Source organism: Convolutriloba macropyga, chromosome 11, assembly GCF_964194025.1.
Source record: "Convolutriloba macropyga chromosome 11, txConMacr16.3, whole genome shotgun sequence".
NCBI lineage: Eukaryota > Metazoa > Xenacoelomorpha > Acoela > Convolutidae > Convolutriloba > Convolutriloba macropyga.
In genome coordinates this window covers 52,375,276-52,391,227 of record NC_134478.1, presented here as the reverse complement: position 1 = coordinate 52,391,227, position 15,952 = coordinate 52,375,276, and the positions used below count along the sequence as shown (strand labels likewise).

Below are 15,952 nucleotides of genomic sequence, written 5' to 3'. Positions count from 1 at the left end.
GCAAAAAAAACAAGAGAAAGCCAATAGTAGCCTCAGCAATCGCTTCCCGGCTATTAAAAACCAAATTGGTAAATAATTGCATATAAGTCCCTCGGCTTAATAATGACGGTCTTAACCGACAATCTGCAGATCAGCATTTACATACATTCCAGTACCCTAAAAATTTTGTATAAAATTGAGGTTATAAGCAATTGACGTCTTCAGTGGCGATATCAGTTCGCTGACGCAACTGTATTCTTGCAACTGCAGTCTTTTTCAGTCATAACCTCTGTACGGTCATTTAAAAAGTATCCTTATTATCTCCTCCAATCAATCACTGGCATCGTCCCTGACCAGTACAAGTGGGCAATAGCAGCCGTAAGTAAGTTACTGAACCTAGCTAGCAGCAGACAAGTACCAAATCTCATAGTACCAGATTTAAGGTATGAAAAGACTGTCCTCGACAGATATTGGGTATGAAAAGAATTTGTCTGGACCTAATGTGATGTCCTGGACTCTGGCTGGAACCAAAACATACGTCATGGAACTTGGCTGGAACTAAAACATACGTCATGGAATTACGCTCGCGACCGTCATAATGACTTGTTTTCATTTTCCTACAAATCTAAGGACATGTAGCGCAATTGGTTTAGCATTGAGTAAGATTGGAGAAAGTCACGAGATCGGACCCACATGTTATCGGAACGTTTTAGTTTGCCTCATTTTTGCAAAGGAAAAGATTTGACTGGACTTATGAAAAGAATTAGCCTCGAATTAACTAAGGTCCTCGACCGTGTAAATTAATTTAAAATTTACCCCCCCCCCATCTGGAGTTAATAGTTCTTAAATTCCAGGTCTCGACTAGGGCGCTGTTGTCCTCATTATCTCTCTGTATGCTTACGAGAGGAACTAAGAACACACAATAAAAAATCTCTAATCATTTTTGGCATCTTGATGATGGGATTCTTGGGATAAAGAAGAGAAACTCTATGCTATGTTGCAAAAATTGGTAAAATTTAGAGGAACCATTGGCTTGGAGCTAACGAAAGATAAATGCCAACGATGGCTTGTTCATGAATGAAGATCATATATATACCATAGTCATAAGCCAATTGCACTGATTTCATCAAAATACGGGGCACTGCAAATAAAAGGCTCAGATGTGTTTTTGCGTCTGTCTGCAGATGAGTCTCATTGAATTTGGAGGACTTCACGACAGTTTAGCTAATGTGGATGATGATTACTGCGGGTTTAGTAATCTACAATACTCTTGGCGCACAAAAAAAGATCAGTCTTTGCGGAGCAACAGATAATCATATGAATCGCAAAGAATTCTATTAAAATTTGATGATTTTCAGCAAACTACATTGATTGAGACTTTAGGAATCTTTCTCCCGATGTTTTGTTGGATCAGGCATTCTTCGATGTAAGTATAACAGGAGTTGTTGATATGAAATCTGACTATCAAGGTAACACCGCGTTTATTGGTCCTGTATCCCAGGAATCTTGACTGTTAGGAAAACTAACAGGTCAAAAGCCGACTTGAAAGATTGGATTAGTTTGAAACTGCTGAACAATCAGGAGAAATGCGGTCTGGCAACCATTTCAAGGGAAACTTTATGAGAAATTGGACATAAGTTATGATAGTATATAACAAATACATAATTTACAACTGTAGAGTCTGAAATAGGGGGCTATAATAGGTAACTATGTAGGATCGGTTCAACATTTTTAAAACAAATTTCTCAAATTCTGAAATTTGGTTACCGCTTAGGTATTCGCTAAAAGTTTTGGGTTACGTCGCTTCACGCGCCTCAAAAGAAATTGAGCATTGAAAATATTAAACTAATCTAAGCAAACAAGGTTAGGCAGCAAACAAATTCACCAAAATCTTTCTCAACATTCGAATCTATGTTAACGAGAAGTTTCAACAATTTTTCAATATCAGACTGAATTTTGAAATCCACGTCACTGCGAACAGCGACTCTATTTTCTGCAAAAATACTGGGATTTTTGTTGTTTTTTGTTAAAGAAACGCGTCATTTTGAGGAAAAGGCTGGTTCAAAAGTCCTCTGACTTTGGGTTTCCCAGGTGGTGATTTGACTCTGGTCGGTCGGTCAATTTTTTCCAGATTCGTTCTGTTGTTACCAATCCTGAAACAGAATGTTTGAAATGTTCTACATCTCAGTTTAACTTCACAATTCAAAATAATTAACCTTTATAAGAAGTAAAGCCGTGATTGAACAAGTTGAAATCAGAGATTGAACAAGTTAAAGTGTGATCATAGAAATCACGAGAGACAAAAATTAAGATTTATTAAACTTAGAATTGAACGAAAATTCAACCCAGAAGAAATTTGTGATCATGAGTGAATTTGATTTTGATCTCTCTTTGACTAATTTGGACAGCCAAAAGTCTGATCACCCGGGTGGAAAACGATACAAAAACCCCGTAATCATACAAGGTTTCATATGAATCTCCGTAATTACTAAAGGATCCTATTCGATTTTGATGCTTTCCTGGTAATCATACAAGGACCAAATAGAGCTGAACAGTGAAACCATCACATCACAGAAAACAGAGTCTCTCATGATATACTGTAGAAAGTAATCAGAGTTGATCGCCAAAATGTTCTTCAAAAAAGTTGCCCTTGATGCTTATTTCAAACTAATGAGAATGGAAAACAAACAGGAAAAGTACCTACTTTAATTACCTAGCATCTAAAATTTGATCTGTTTCTGAGTTCACAATTTTTGTGTTTTTACTTTTTCTTTGATTGTATCAACTGTTTGCCTTGTGTTAGTGAAAAATTTCCAAAATTAATTTTTGATGATTTTCTCCCCGTCAACCTTTTGACACATACATGTAATTTTAAATTGTTTTTGTGACGTGATCTTTTTTTGTTGCAAGTTGCTTTCAAAAAAACATTTTTTTGGATCATTTCTTGCATTTGCATAAAGTTTTTTATGTTTCAGGATCATTTTGAGTGAAGCGAATAATTCAAAATGTGTTCTGGCAATTTTTTAACAAGTGTTTTTAATGACATTTTATTTTCTTACATGGATCGTAAGTGATTCCCTTTAGTATTCATAAAAATTCACATTACAGACTAGCACCCCTACCAAATTGGGACGGACCATTCGGTCCATTTCATCAATCGCTTTCCACAATATGTATCTTAAAACAAGCTTGAAATGTGAAATTTGGCAAGGAAAGAATTGTTTAAAAATTGATTGAATTTCTTGACACCGATTTCCACAAAACAACCGATTTGGCCGTTTTGTGGAATTTGTTGACAAAATTTGTCCCTCATTTTCGGCATTTCAAAACTACAATATGCTTTTAAACATTATCATTTGCTTAATTGTGGAGTTTGGTGACAAATTTTGTCGCCATAATCCACAAAATAAGTCATTTTGTGGAATTTGTGCAAATCTAGTCACCATATAGACATTACTAACGTTCGAGAAACTCTCGACATGCTTATGAACAAAGAAAAGCGTTGATGTCTTCATGATTTAAATTTGAACTTTGACTTTGGAACGTTCGATAGCGTTGCCACTTTATGGAGCTAAATTTGGTCTAAAACAAAACGAGCTTCATTTTCCATCGTTTGTCTTACTCTGATTTAACATTGGTGAGCTCTGGCTCGGGTTTCACAACTGCAGCCGAACTGGAAGCCACAAACTGGCCAGTACTGAAAGAGTATACACCCCAACCTGCCACACCTACAACCAGGGCAACAACTACAACGCCACAGCCTACAAAGACTAGAACTCCTTCGAAGCTGTCGATAAATTTGTCAACTTCATTTGGTGCTTCTGTCGCAGCTTCATCTGTCAATCCCACTCTGAAAAATGGGAATTTAAAATAAGATTATATTTCTTAAATTTTTTAAGTATGAATAACGAAAACGAGGTCAGATATTGACGAAGACGGATAATAGGCACAGTTAGTGCCCTTCTAAAGTACCCAAACAAACATAGAAAACATAGTTTTGTCAGGGTTCGTTTTGAAACACAGTTGAGTGCTAAGTTTAATTAAAAATTCTTGTAAGGTTGTTATTATGTTCTCTCTGCAACTATTATATGGTTAACCGGGGACAAGTTATCACAAGTTAGGCCTATTTTGATGTAATTGATTGTTAAATGTCCTTTAGTTTTTAGAGTTTTTAGCAGAATGAGGCTAATCTAGTACTTATACAAAAATTTTCAAGGTTTTTTGACTAGATAAAAAACTGCGCAGAAAATTTACATAATGTTCTTTACTGTGCATGATGAACGAAGAACTGGATTTTGGACTGTTCAGAGTTTTTTCAGAGAGGCTTTCCTTGCTATGATTTTTTTATCTGAACAGGGTAAAAAGTGACATGATCATAATCTGTTCATAGTAAAAACGCAGACTGAGAAATGCTTTGATTCACGACTGATTAACTATGTCACTATGATTTGGGAAAAAATTCTTGACTATTTCAATTATAGATCTTTAATTCCAAACGGTAAAGTGAGATAAGAAACAGGCGAAATTCGGGTCTATTTAAATCAGAAAATAATTTTGTGACTCCTTCTTTAATTTAAGCTATCCGGAGGGCGAAGGCCCCTTAGCCTCGGACCTCTAAATTAGGAATCCTTAAACTATATTCTGACATATTGTTGGCGCCCAATTATTGCTATGAAAAATTGAAACTATTCTTTTTCGGCGCTGTGGCTACACGAGAAATGGCGTCAAAATTGTGGAGGAAAAGATAGTCCAGCATCTGCACTGTGGCGTAATTTCTGCAACTGTTTTATATCGCAATGAAAGTTGGTTGGTTAAGAACGTTAAAGCACTATTTTCATCACCCAAGTGAAGTTATTGAACAACTGGGCTTCGCCTTGGAGATTGAAGGATTTTCCTAAGGTGACAACTTAATGGTGATTTTCATTAGTTGTGAGTGATGCTCTTACTTAACAATATTGAACTGTGTGAAGTTGTCGTTTAGCAATCTGTTCACAGGTGTGCCATCCTCCCTCTCTCTGTCTTGAAACTCGATCAGAAGGTGTTCAGCCGGGATGAAGTCTTTCACCTGTCCAAATGAACTTCCTCCCACCACACAGGCTTCCTCGTAGTTGGCTATCACGTACACCTCAATGTCACTAAACAAATGGAGCAGGATAAGTAAGTTTGTGAGTGTATATGTGTGTATGTGTATGTGTGTGTGTGTGTGTGTGTGTGTGTGTGTATGTGTGTGTGTGTGTGTGTGTGTGTGTGTGTGTGTGTGTGTGTGTGTGTGTGTGCGTGGGTGGGTGGGTGGGTGGGTGGGTGGGTGGTTGGTGGGTGGGTGGTCGGATGGTGGGTGGGTGGATGGGTGGTGGGTGGGTGGGTAGGTGGGCGTGGGTGTGTGTGTGTGTGTGTGTGTGTGTGTGTGTGTGTGTGGGTGGTGGGTGGGTGTGTGTGTGTGTGCGTGTGTGTGTGGGTGGTGGGTGGGTGGGTGGTGGGTGGGTGAGTAGGTGGGCGTGTGTGTGTGTGTGTGTGTGTGTGTGTGTGTGTGAGAGAGAGAGAGAGAGAGCGTGTGTGTGCATGTGTGTGTGTGTGTGTGATAGAGAGTGTGTGTGTGTGTGTGTGTGTGTGTGTGTGTGTGTGTGTGTGTGTGTGTTGGAGCTGACCTTAAGGAATAACAAAATTGCTTAGGAATTAAAAAGTCAGCGCAATTTCAAAACAGATCCAAATAAATGCGTAGGACGAAAACTATTACTGTGTTCTATTTTTATCCGGATTACCCATCCACTTAGCGAGAAAATTGTGTATAGCGAATCAGAAACAGCCGCGTATGCCACGTAAGCAGAACAATTTGTTAACAAACTGAACAAAATTAAGAACTTACAATTGTCTTGTCAGCCTAGCAACTCGAGCTAGCACATAAACTCAGCAATAAAACTGTTGAAATAATATAGTCTTGAGCAGTATATTTGTTACTACGTCTTGCCAAAAACAAATACTTGAGCAGTATAATTGTTAAAATGTTACAGTGTCTTGATACCCAAATTTGTCTTGAGCAATATTCTATCAAATTTTGTGTCTTGTATCAAAAACGTCTCAAACAGTGAATTCAATTTTTTGTTTCCTGATTTCCAATCTTCACCTCCAGTACTCTGCGAAAATCGCAACACACACACCTAGGATTAAGTTAGAAACCAATTTTTCATAAGACTTCTCAGGCATATAGTTTTGCCTTTGATTTGTTTTTATCAAAACGATTGAACTGGTAAACATATAGAAATCCCGTATTGTGCCATCTTTGGACCTAGTTCAATTGAGAAAAGTCCAAAAACTAATTTAGTTAAATAAGTTAATCCGACGGTAAGTACAGCAGAATGGATATACAGTTACAAAAAGCAAACTGCATAAACGAAGTATCCGGGCAGCTTTTGTAATCACTCAGAACGAACTGGGCGGTGTAAAATTTTCTTTGCGAAACACAAGGAGAGCAGCCGTTACATTTGGTCCGCCAACCCAGACAGTGAAATACAAACGGCTGTACAACTCAACAAGTGAAATGCCAAAGGCACCAACGAATAAAGCAAAACTCAACAGGCAATTCAATGACGCAAAGCCGATTAGGCAAAGTGCCTTAGAAGTTGAATAGCAAAACTTAATTGAAGCAAATAAACAAAAGTACTGAAGGGATTCAAGATTCAGTGCCAAAGTACAAACGAAGTGACTCCGTCACAGAGTCAAGACATGTTGCATGGACAGATTAGCAAATGCCAGAAACAACTCGAAGAAAAAAGTCAGGAGGGTCAGGAGCTAATCAGAAACAACGATAGATCAAGCAAACTCAAGGCCATTTATCAACAGGTGCTGAAGCTTGACGACTCTCTCTGTATTCTTCTTTGGAAGCGAGCATATATTCATCGTGATCCAGAATTGTTTGAACGTTGCGAAACCGAACGACTAAATTTCTTACAAGAAATAAACGCAGACTGGTTACCATATATTCACGGACGGAAAATTATGTCAAACCAACAAAGTCATTCAACTGTTTCTGCATCTGAAGCAGAACCACCAGTAATTGATTCATTGCCAACTGATCAAAATCGTTGTCTCTCAGAAGGAATGACAAAACAAGTCATAGGACACTGAACACAGTTACACAAAACGGACAATCAAACAATCAAGATCTAGAGAACGGTTCGGAAACATCCTCAGCGAAAAGAAGGATTGAAAAAAAATGAGTGACTTCGAAAATGAATTCGAATTAAAATTGCAACTCGAAAGAACACAGTTTGTGAGAAAGAAACTTGAGCTAGAAATGCAGATGAAAAAATTAGAGATGCAGCATCAGCTTCGGGAAAGATAGCAAGAGTTAGAGCGAAAATTGCAAATCACAACATTGGAGAAGGATGATGTGCGTTCTTAGTCAACGAAAGCTCGCGACAAGTCGCCTTTCAATTGGAGCTCAAAAAAGAAAGATGTCTCTTAGTGGGCCAATACGATGAGCGAAACACAAACACCAAGTCTACCAAAAACCCGCTTTGATGTCAGCCCTGAACTGAGCGAAGTTAGGCATTATTTAAGATATTTAAACTCTCGGGATTGTTCGGCAAGTGGTGAAGACATAGTTGTTTTGCAAAAAGTGGGTATGCGCACTAACATTGGACGTTCCAGCAGTAGCAGTTTGCCAAAGTTGAAGTTGAATAGTTTTGACGGAAACCCGTTGGAGTGGCCTGAATGGTCCAGCATGTTTTTCGCAACAATAGATAAACGCACGTTTCTCGATTCAGACAAAAAGAGCCACTTGAAGACGCTACTAAGAGGCAAAGGCAAATCCGCAATCTCGGGAATGGGAAATTCTGGACAGTTTTACAGCGCTGCCTGGAGAATACAAGAAAGAAATTTCGGAAGACCGCATGTAATTATTGATGCGCAGCTCGAGAGCCTACGAAAAGCAAATCAAGTGAGGCTCATGACTCAGCAAGCCTGGTTGGGTTTTCTGTTATTGTCTCTAACTTTGTAAAGGTGCTCAAAGAGTACTAACAATTTTGTGATCTGCAATCAAATTCAACGTTGTTAATGGCAGTTGATAAGCTACAACAGATACTCAACGAGAAATAGTGGTTGTATGTTGATGACAAGAACAAGGACTGGCCCGATCTAATCATGTTTGAAAAATGGCCATCAAGAATGGCTTTCATGCATGAAGGATTCTCAGCGTCTAAAAGTGGGCGCAAAGAAGAAGACAGGCGCAATACAAAAAGGAGAGAAGTGATTCTCGAAGACGTCAAATTTCAGTGCCAGTTCCAACGTAAAAGAAACGAAGCAAATGCAAAACAACAACTGTCCATTAGCGGATGGCACCCATAATTACAAGAACAAGGACTGGCCCGATCTAATCATGTTTGAAAAATGGCCATCAAGAATGGCTTTCCTGCATGAAGGATTCTCAGCGTCTAAAAGTGGGCGCAAAGAAGAAGACAGGCGCAATACAAAAAGGAGAGAAGTGATTCTCGAAGACGTCAAATTTCAGTGCCAGTTCCAACGTAAAAGAAACGAAGCAAATGCAAAACAACAACTGTCCATTAGCGGATGGCACCCATAATATATGGAACTGTCCAATATTTAAGAATATGAATGTCACCGACCGCTTTGCAGCAGTGAGGAAGGAACGCTTATGTTATGAATGTCTGGGGAAAGCGCATGCAATCAAAGACTGTAAAGTTCACCCCTGCGGTATAAATGGATGCACCAAAAAGCACAACAGACTGCTATACTCAGAAAACCAAATGGACGAGGGTAGTCGCGCAGTTAAAGTAAGCGCAGCAACAATCAGCCAGAGTAACCAAGTTATTAGTTTTCTTCAAATAGTTCGGGTATCGATTCAGAGCGGTGTTAACAGGTTGATTACGTACGCTTTCCTCGATAGTGGGTCAACAGTATCATTCATCGATGAAAGTGTCAACGATCAAGTAGAAGCCAAAGGCACGGACGTTACCTTGAACAAAGCTGACATACGTGGGACGCAAGATTTGAGGACAGAGAAGGTTCCTATCACAATAAAAGGACTACACTCAAAGGTGCATTCGATTGAAGCGTTTGCAAACCCATCAATCTCGTTGGGAAACACAACATGTGATTACAAGGAACTGAAGAACAACTTCAGACACCTGAATGTTCTCCCTAACGGAACATTCAACCTAATGGAAGTAGGTATCATACTTGGACAAGATGCCTACGAAATTCAACGTCCATTGGACTATAAGATTGGAACAGGAAGTGAACCTTTTGCCGTCTTAACAGAATTAGAATGGGTAGTCAGTGGTCCCATGACAGGCCAGAAAAGTCAAAATGTTTGTCTTTTTGCCTCCAAAGAAGATGTGAAAGTGGCAGAAAATATCCAATCATTGTGGGACATAGAAACTTATGCTTCCAAAATAAATGTTGTAAGTCAATCAAAAAAACAGCAGCAAGCTCAGAAGTTTCTAGAGAGCACAACAAAGTTTACAGGCGAGTGGTACGAAGTGGGCATGCACTGTAGTGAACCAGAACCAAATGTTCCAAACAATTACGGCTGGGCCCTTGGTCAGCTCTACTCACTGGAACGAAGATTCCGGCGAGACCCAAATTTAAAGGAATTGTATCAACAGTCAATTGATACAGATGTTGAAAAGGATTTGTGAAGATCACTGGTAAATCGGAATTCAAAGGCAATTCCGGAGAGGAGTGGTTTTTGCCATACCATCCTGTACTAAACCCCAACAAACAGGGTAAATTTCGCCGTGTTTGCAACGCTGCAGCAAAATACAAGGATATTTGCCTAAATGACAAGTTGTTTGCCGCACGCGATCTACTACACGGAATGATCGGAACAATATTCAGATTTCGAGAGGGATCAATTGCCCTAACCGCAGATATTGAATCAATGTTTCCGCAAGTGCAAGCTCCTGAACGGGATAAAAGCTTCTTGAGATTCCTGTGGCGACCAACAATGAACGAACCTGTTTAAATTTACGACAATCAGCGTCATGTTTTTGGAATAAAGAGTTCACCAACAAGTGCCAACTACGCTCTGAAGCGAGTAGCCATCGATAACGAGGAGGAGTTCCCAATTGCAGCAAAAACAATACAAAACAACTTCTACATGGACGATTTCATCAAGTCAGTCGAAACACCTGAAGAAGCAATCAAGGTTTTTAAACAACTGCAACTTCTTCTCTCAAAACATGGATTTGAACTGAAGAAGTGGATCACCAACAGCGACGTGGTAACCAACGCAATCTCAGAGGACTTAAGATCAATCAGCAACACAAAGCAGGTTGAAGTAGAACCCAGCAAGTAAGGTTCATCCGTGCTTGGGCTTCAGTGGACGATTATCGATGATAGTCTACAGTTTTGTAGAGGTACAAGCAAAATTTTTGAGACCCCAATCACACAAAGGAAGATCTTATCTCTAGTTTCTTCAGTGTTTGATCCTCTTGGACTGTTTGCACCATTCAGTGTTCATATGAGACGACTCCTGAAGAGCATCTGGACCACAAATGGACAACATTGGGACAACTCAGTAGGACCTAACGAAGAAGAAGAGTTTCTGAAGTGGAAAGCGCAGCTTCCAAAAGTAGCAGAAACCAGCATTGGTAGAAGATACTTCAGCACAGCCAAGGACAAATAGGAACTTCATGTGTTTGCCGAGGCATCTGAAGACACAATGTGCGCAGTGGCATGCAGAAACCAGCCTTGATAGAAGATATATCAGCACAGCCAAGGATAAATGGGAATTTGATGTGTTTGCCGACGCATCTGAAGACACAATGTGCGCTGTGGCATATCTACGTTAAAAACCCAAAGAAAACTCAACAGATTAAGCATTTGTAATCGGAAAGTGCAGAGTCGCACCGATGCGACACCTTTTTATAGCACGCTTGGAACTACAAGCAGCAGTGATGGCGGTGAGACTTAAAGAACAGATAGTGTAGGAACACGAATCGAAGATTCACAGTTGTAACTTTTGGACAGACGCCTCTACTGTTCTGCAATGGATTCATAGCTCCCACCGAAATCAAAAGGTGTTTGTTGCAAACAGAGTAGCTGAGATCTTGGATACAACTAATGTTTCACAATTTATTCATGTGAGTGGTATTAACAATCCAGCTGACATCGGGACACGAGTGATCAATATTGACGAACTTAAGAGAAGCGAATGGCTCACTGTGCCGGCCTGGTTGAAGCAAAGAGAGAACGAATGGCCTGATCATGTGAATTTAACATTTGCTTCAGACAGATAAAACGACCAAATGGTCATCTCAGCAAAGGTTGGAGAGAAGAAGCTGATGATTCAGTGGGAATGATTCAGCAATTACAATCGACTTGTAAATACGATGGCATACGTACAGTGCGTATTTAAAAAACACAAACCAGTAAAAAAAACATCAAGTGTTGAAAAAAGAGAGGCTGCACAAGCAAGCATCCTCAGGCTACTGCAAGAAGAACAGTTTGCTGTAGAGGTTAAATCTCTCACGGCTGAAAAGGAAATTCCAAAAAACAGCAAAATCCTCCAGTTTTCACCATTCATTGACCAGCCAGGACTTATTCGTGCCCAGGGCAGAATAGGTAAAAGTCAATTGAACTTCGAACCAAGCTTCACACGAGCGATCAATGTTGACGAACTTAAGAGAAGCGAATGGCTCACTGGGCCGGCCTGGTTGAAGCAACGAGAGAACAAATGGCCTGAACAGTTGAATTTAATATTTGCTTCAGACGAACAAAACGACGAAATGGTCTTCTCAGCAAAGGTTGAAGAGAAGAAGCCGATGATTCAGTGGGAACGATTTAGCAGATTCAATCGACTAGTAAATACAATGGCATACGTACAGCGCGTATTTATAAAACACAAAACGGCAACAAAAACACTAAGTGTTGAAGAAAGAGAGGGCGCACAAGCAAGCATCTTCAGACTACTGAAGCGAGAACAGTTTGCTGAAGAGATGAAATCTCTCAAGGCTGAAAAGGAAGGTCCAAAAAACAGCAAGATCCTCCTGTTTTCACCATTTATTGACCAGCAGGTTCAATTTTTTGCTCAAGGCAAAATAGGTAAAACTCTATTGAACTTTGAAACCAAGCATCCAATACCGTTACATTGGAAGCACCATGTAGTTGAATTATTCTTGCGAAATGAACATAAGTATAGTCATCATAGGGTACTGAACATGTCAGAAATATAGTTCAGCAGAAATTCTGTATCCTAGGCATACGAATTGCTTTGAGATCGATCAAAAACAAACGCATTTGACGTCGAAAGGGAGGAGCCCAAACAAAGGCAGCAGCAATGGCAGTTCTACCTGAGGAACAATTAGTCGTATCAACAGTGTTCTCGAATGTGGGCGTAGACTATTTCGGACCATTCACTGTAAAGATTGGTCGAAGAAAAAAAATCGTTGGTGCTGTCTATTCGCATGCCTTACTGTACGAGTGGTACATATAGAGATTGTACAAAAACTAGACAAGGATAGTTGTCTGAACGCAAATATGCGATTCATTGCTCGAAGAGGCAAACCGGTCAAAATGATTAGTGATAACGGGACAAGTTTCATTGGAGCTGAAAAAGAATTGACAAAGTATATAGCAACATGGAAATTCAACCCACCTGCAGCACCACACTTTGGAGGAGTGTGGGAAAGACTGATTAGGAGTTGCAAGAAGGCAATGTAAGCGGTGCTGGGCAATCGATCATCACGGAATATGTTCTGTCAACCACGATGTGTCTTGTTGAGCAGACGCTGAATGCTAGACCGCTGACACCCGTCAGTTCTGATGCTACCGATTTAGAAGCTAATACTCTAAATCATTTCCTAATTGGCAACAAGAACCTTTGTTTACCGTATCTATCAGGTGCAGAGCACTTTGTTGATCATAGAATGCTCTTCCGACAAACACAAGCTTACGCAGACCTGATCTGGGACAGAATCCGTAAAGAGTACTTGCCAACGTTGAACAGTCAAAAGAAATGGCAGACCACAATGGACAGAAGTCTTCAGCAGGGTGATCTTGTGTGGTTAGTGGAAGACAGTGACAAACGTGGATATTACGATCTGGGTCGAATAACCGAAACCTTTGAAGGTTCCGACGTAGTGATTCGATCAGCAAAAATCCGAACAAAAAATAGATACTACAAGAGGCCAGTTTTGAAGCTCGCTCCATTGCTACCAACTGACCATGATGTTTTCACGAAGAAAAACAGGGCCGGCGATGTTGGAGCTGAGCCTAAGTAATAACGAAATTGCGTAGGAAGTAAAAATTCAGCGCAGATTCAGAAGAGATCCCAATAAATGCGTAGGACAAAAACTATTACTGTGTTCTAATTTTATCCGGATTATCCATCCCCTTAGCGAGAAAACCGTGTATAGCGAATCTGAAACAGCCGCGTATGCTACGTAAGCAGAACAAATTGTTAACAAACTGAAGAAAATTAAGAACTAACAATTGTCTTGTCAGCCTAGCAACTCAAGCTAGCACATAAACTCAGCAATAAAATTGTTGAAATAATATAGTCTTGAGCAGTATATTTGTTACTGCGTTCTGCCAAAACCAAACACTTGAGCAGTATAATTTTTAAATTGTTACAGTGTCTTGATACCCAAATTTGTCTTGAGCAATATTCTATCAAATATTGTATCTTGTATCGAAGACGTCTCGAACAGTGAATTCATTTTTTTGTGTTCTGATTTCCAATCTTCAACTCGTGAGTACTCTGCGAAAGTTGCAACACACACACACATAGGATTAAGTTAGAAACTCATTTTTTATAACAGTTCTCAGGCATATTTTTTGCCTTTGATTTGTTTTTATCAAGACGATTGAACTGGTAAACATATAGAGATCCCGTTTTGTGTGATCTGTGGACCCAGTTCAGTTGAGAAAAAATCCAAAAACCAAGTTAGTTAAATTAGTTAATGCAACGGTAAATACAGCAGAACGGATATACAGTTACAAAAGCAAACTGCATAAACGAAGTATCCGGACAGATTTTGTAACCACTCAGAACGAACTGGGCGGTGTAAAACTTTCTTTGTGTGCGTGTGTGTGTGTGTGTTTGTGTTTCTGTGAGTGTGACTGTGAGCATGTGTGTGTGTGTGTGTGTGTGTGTGTGTGTGTGGTTGGGTGGGTGGTTGGTGGGTGGGTGGGTGGTCGGATGGTGGGTGGGTGGATGGGTGGTGGGTGGGTGGATGGGTGGTGGGTGGGTGGGTAGGTGGGCGTGGGTGTGTGTGTGTGTGTTTGTGTGTGCGTGTTTGTGTGTGTGTGTGAGTGCGTGCTTGTGCGCGGTGTGTGTGTGTGTGTGTGTGTGTGTGGGGGGGGGGGGTTACTAACGTCTGTTGGTTGTTCGAATTAGCACTGACAGTGTGAATAAAAAACCTCCACGTGCAGTTACACCAATCAGAGTTGAAAGTGTTTATGAAGTTCTGCTCATAAGTTGCGTTCACAACTCCCACATTTTCATTAACTGTGAACACAATGCAGTGCAGGCTCTGTAGGTACGCATCTGCTCTCACAAGACCCATTCTGAAAACAAAATTGGATCTTTTCCGTTTTGGCCCCCCATCTTAGTGGGTGCACAATATTCGCACCCCCAGACGCACGTGCCATATTTTTACATGGTGATTTACTATGTAATGACACGTGCTCTGTAACTGGGGGGTGCATAAGATACTGGGGGCACAAACGGAAATTTAATTATATCCCCCTCAGCTTAGTGGTCAGATAACCTACAGCACCCAATCATTGTGATTATACCATAATGGGGGGCTATGTTTTCATGGGTGGCTATAATGGGAAAGACCCAAAAATTTGCTGAACAGATTTGAGACTTACTAAATTGTCTGAACTTTTTAACTTTTTTGAGGTCATATAATGCTGCCTGTGAATCTATACTTTCTCCCCCGTGTGTTTATGACCCCCGGTTAGAAATTAGGTATGGTATGGTTTTCTTCATTCACAATTCTAGTAAACTTCATGCAAGAAATTTGTTATTGGATGGAGCTACCCAGGTTGAAGTTCCAGACCCGAACCAACTTTGATTACAGCTGTGCGAGTATTTACATTATCGTGCGACTATATATCTTTCATGACACTCTATTCTGGGTTCTCCCGCACATTACCCTCCCCGTGGGTACGTCATCTGGGGTAGTAACGCTGAAAACTTGAAAACTTCAATGAAGGGAACAAATATATACTTTGCCTACTGACGATCTGTGCCTGCGTCAAAAAATTTAGTCATTAGTGTTATAATAAACTTTGCATATTCTATGTGAAGAATGCATCTGAACCGAGGTTTTCTTAATGTCACTGATGTTCTTAAATTAACACTGATTGATTTCAAATGTAAAGTAAGTTTCAGTGAAAAACAACAGTCGCAATTTTATGATCATTTTTGATGACCCAAAATGAAATGAGGCGAAGATGAATCTGGTCCCCAGTTCATTAGTTTTGAGGCTTGATAGAGTTTTCTCTATAGCTATTCAATGAATTCAACTAATCTTTTTGCGCAAAAAAATACTTCACTTGGCTATTACTTTTTTCTCAAGTAATTTTTTAATTGCTTGAGTTCTTTTTCAGAAACCTCTATTCTCTGAGCACCATCATAAAGATAAGTACTTAAAATATGTCTTCCTAATCCGTAATTAATTATACGAGGGGGCATAATTACGGAACAAGGTAGTCTTTTTTATCTAAAAATCGAGTAATTTCATTGCATAAACAAGTATATATCGGTAAACAGACACAAAAGAATGCGCGAAACTAAAGGTGGCTGTTTGCGTTAAAACATAGGGCGCCAGTTGTGTATCAGAAAGCAAAGAAGAATTGAACTCTCAGACGCTGTTTTAAAATTTTGCTGCCCTCGAAAAAGATATATTGACACATTCAGGAAATCAGCTGCAAATATGACTAGATAGAAATTTTACCAAACACAGAGGAGTCATCCCTAGTAAAGCACGAATTGATAACT

The 15,952-nt window shown here is 39.9% G+C and overlaps 1 protein-coding gene across 1 annotated transcript in view; it reads right to left on the bottom strand.

Annotated features, from left to right (window-relative positions):
• Positions 1–1,803: 1,803 nt before the first annotated feature.
• The window catches only part of LOC142349168 (uncharacterized), a 155,842-nt gene continuing 141,693 nt past the window's right edge, over positions 1,804–15,952 (bottom strand). Inside the window, exons 26-29 of the mRNA XM_075400581.1 lie at positions 14,317–14,508; positions 4,926–5,114; positions 3,602–3,829; positions 1,804–2,132 (exon numbers count right to left, since the gene is read on the bottom strand). Of these exons, the coding sequence (XP_075256696.1) occupies positions 2,006–2,132; positions 3,602–3,829; positions 4,926–5,114; positions 14,317–14,508 (736 nt within the window). The 3' untranslated portion in view covers positions 1,804–2,005. The remainder of the gene's footprint in view (positions 2,133–3,601; positions 3,830–4,925; positions 5,115–14,316; positions 14,509–15,952) is intronic.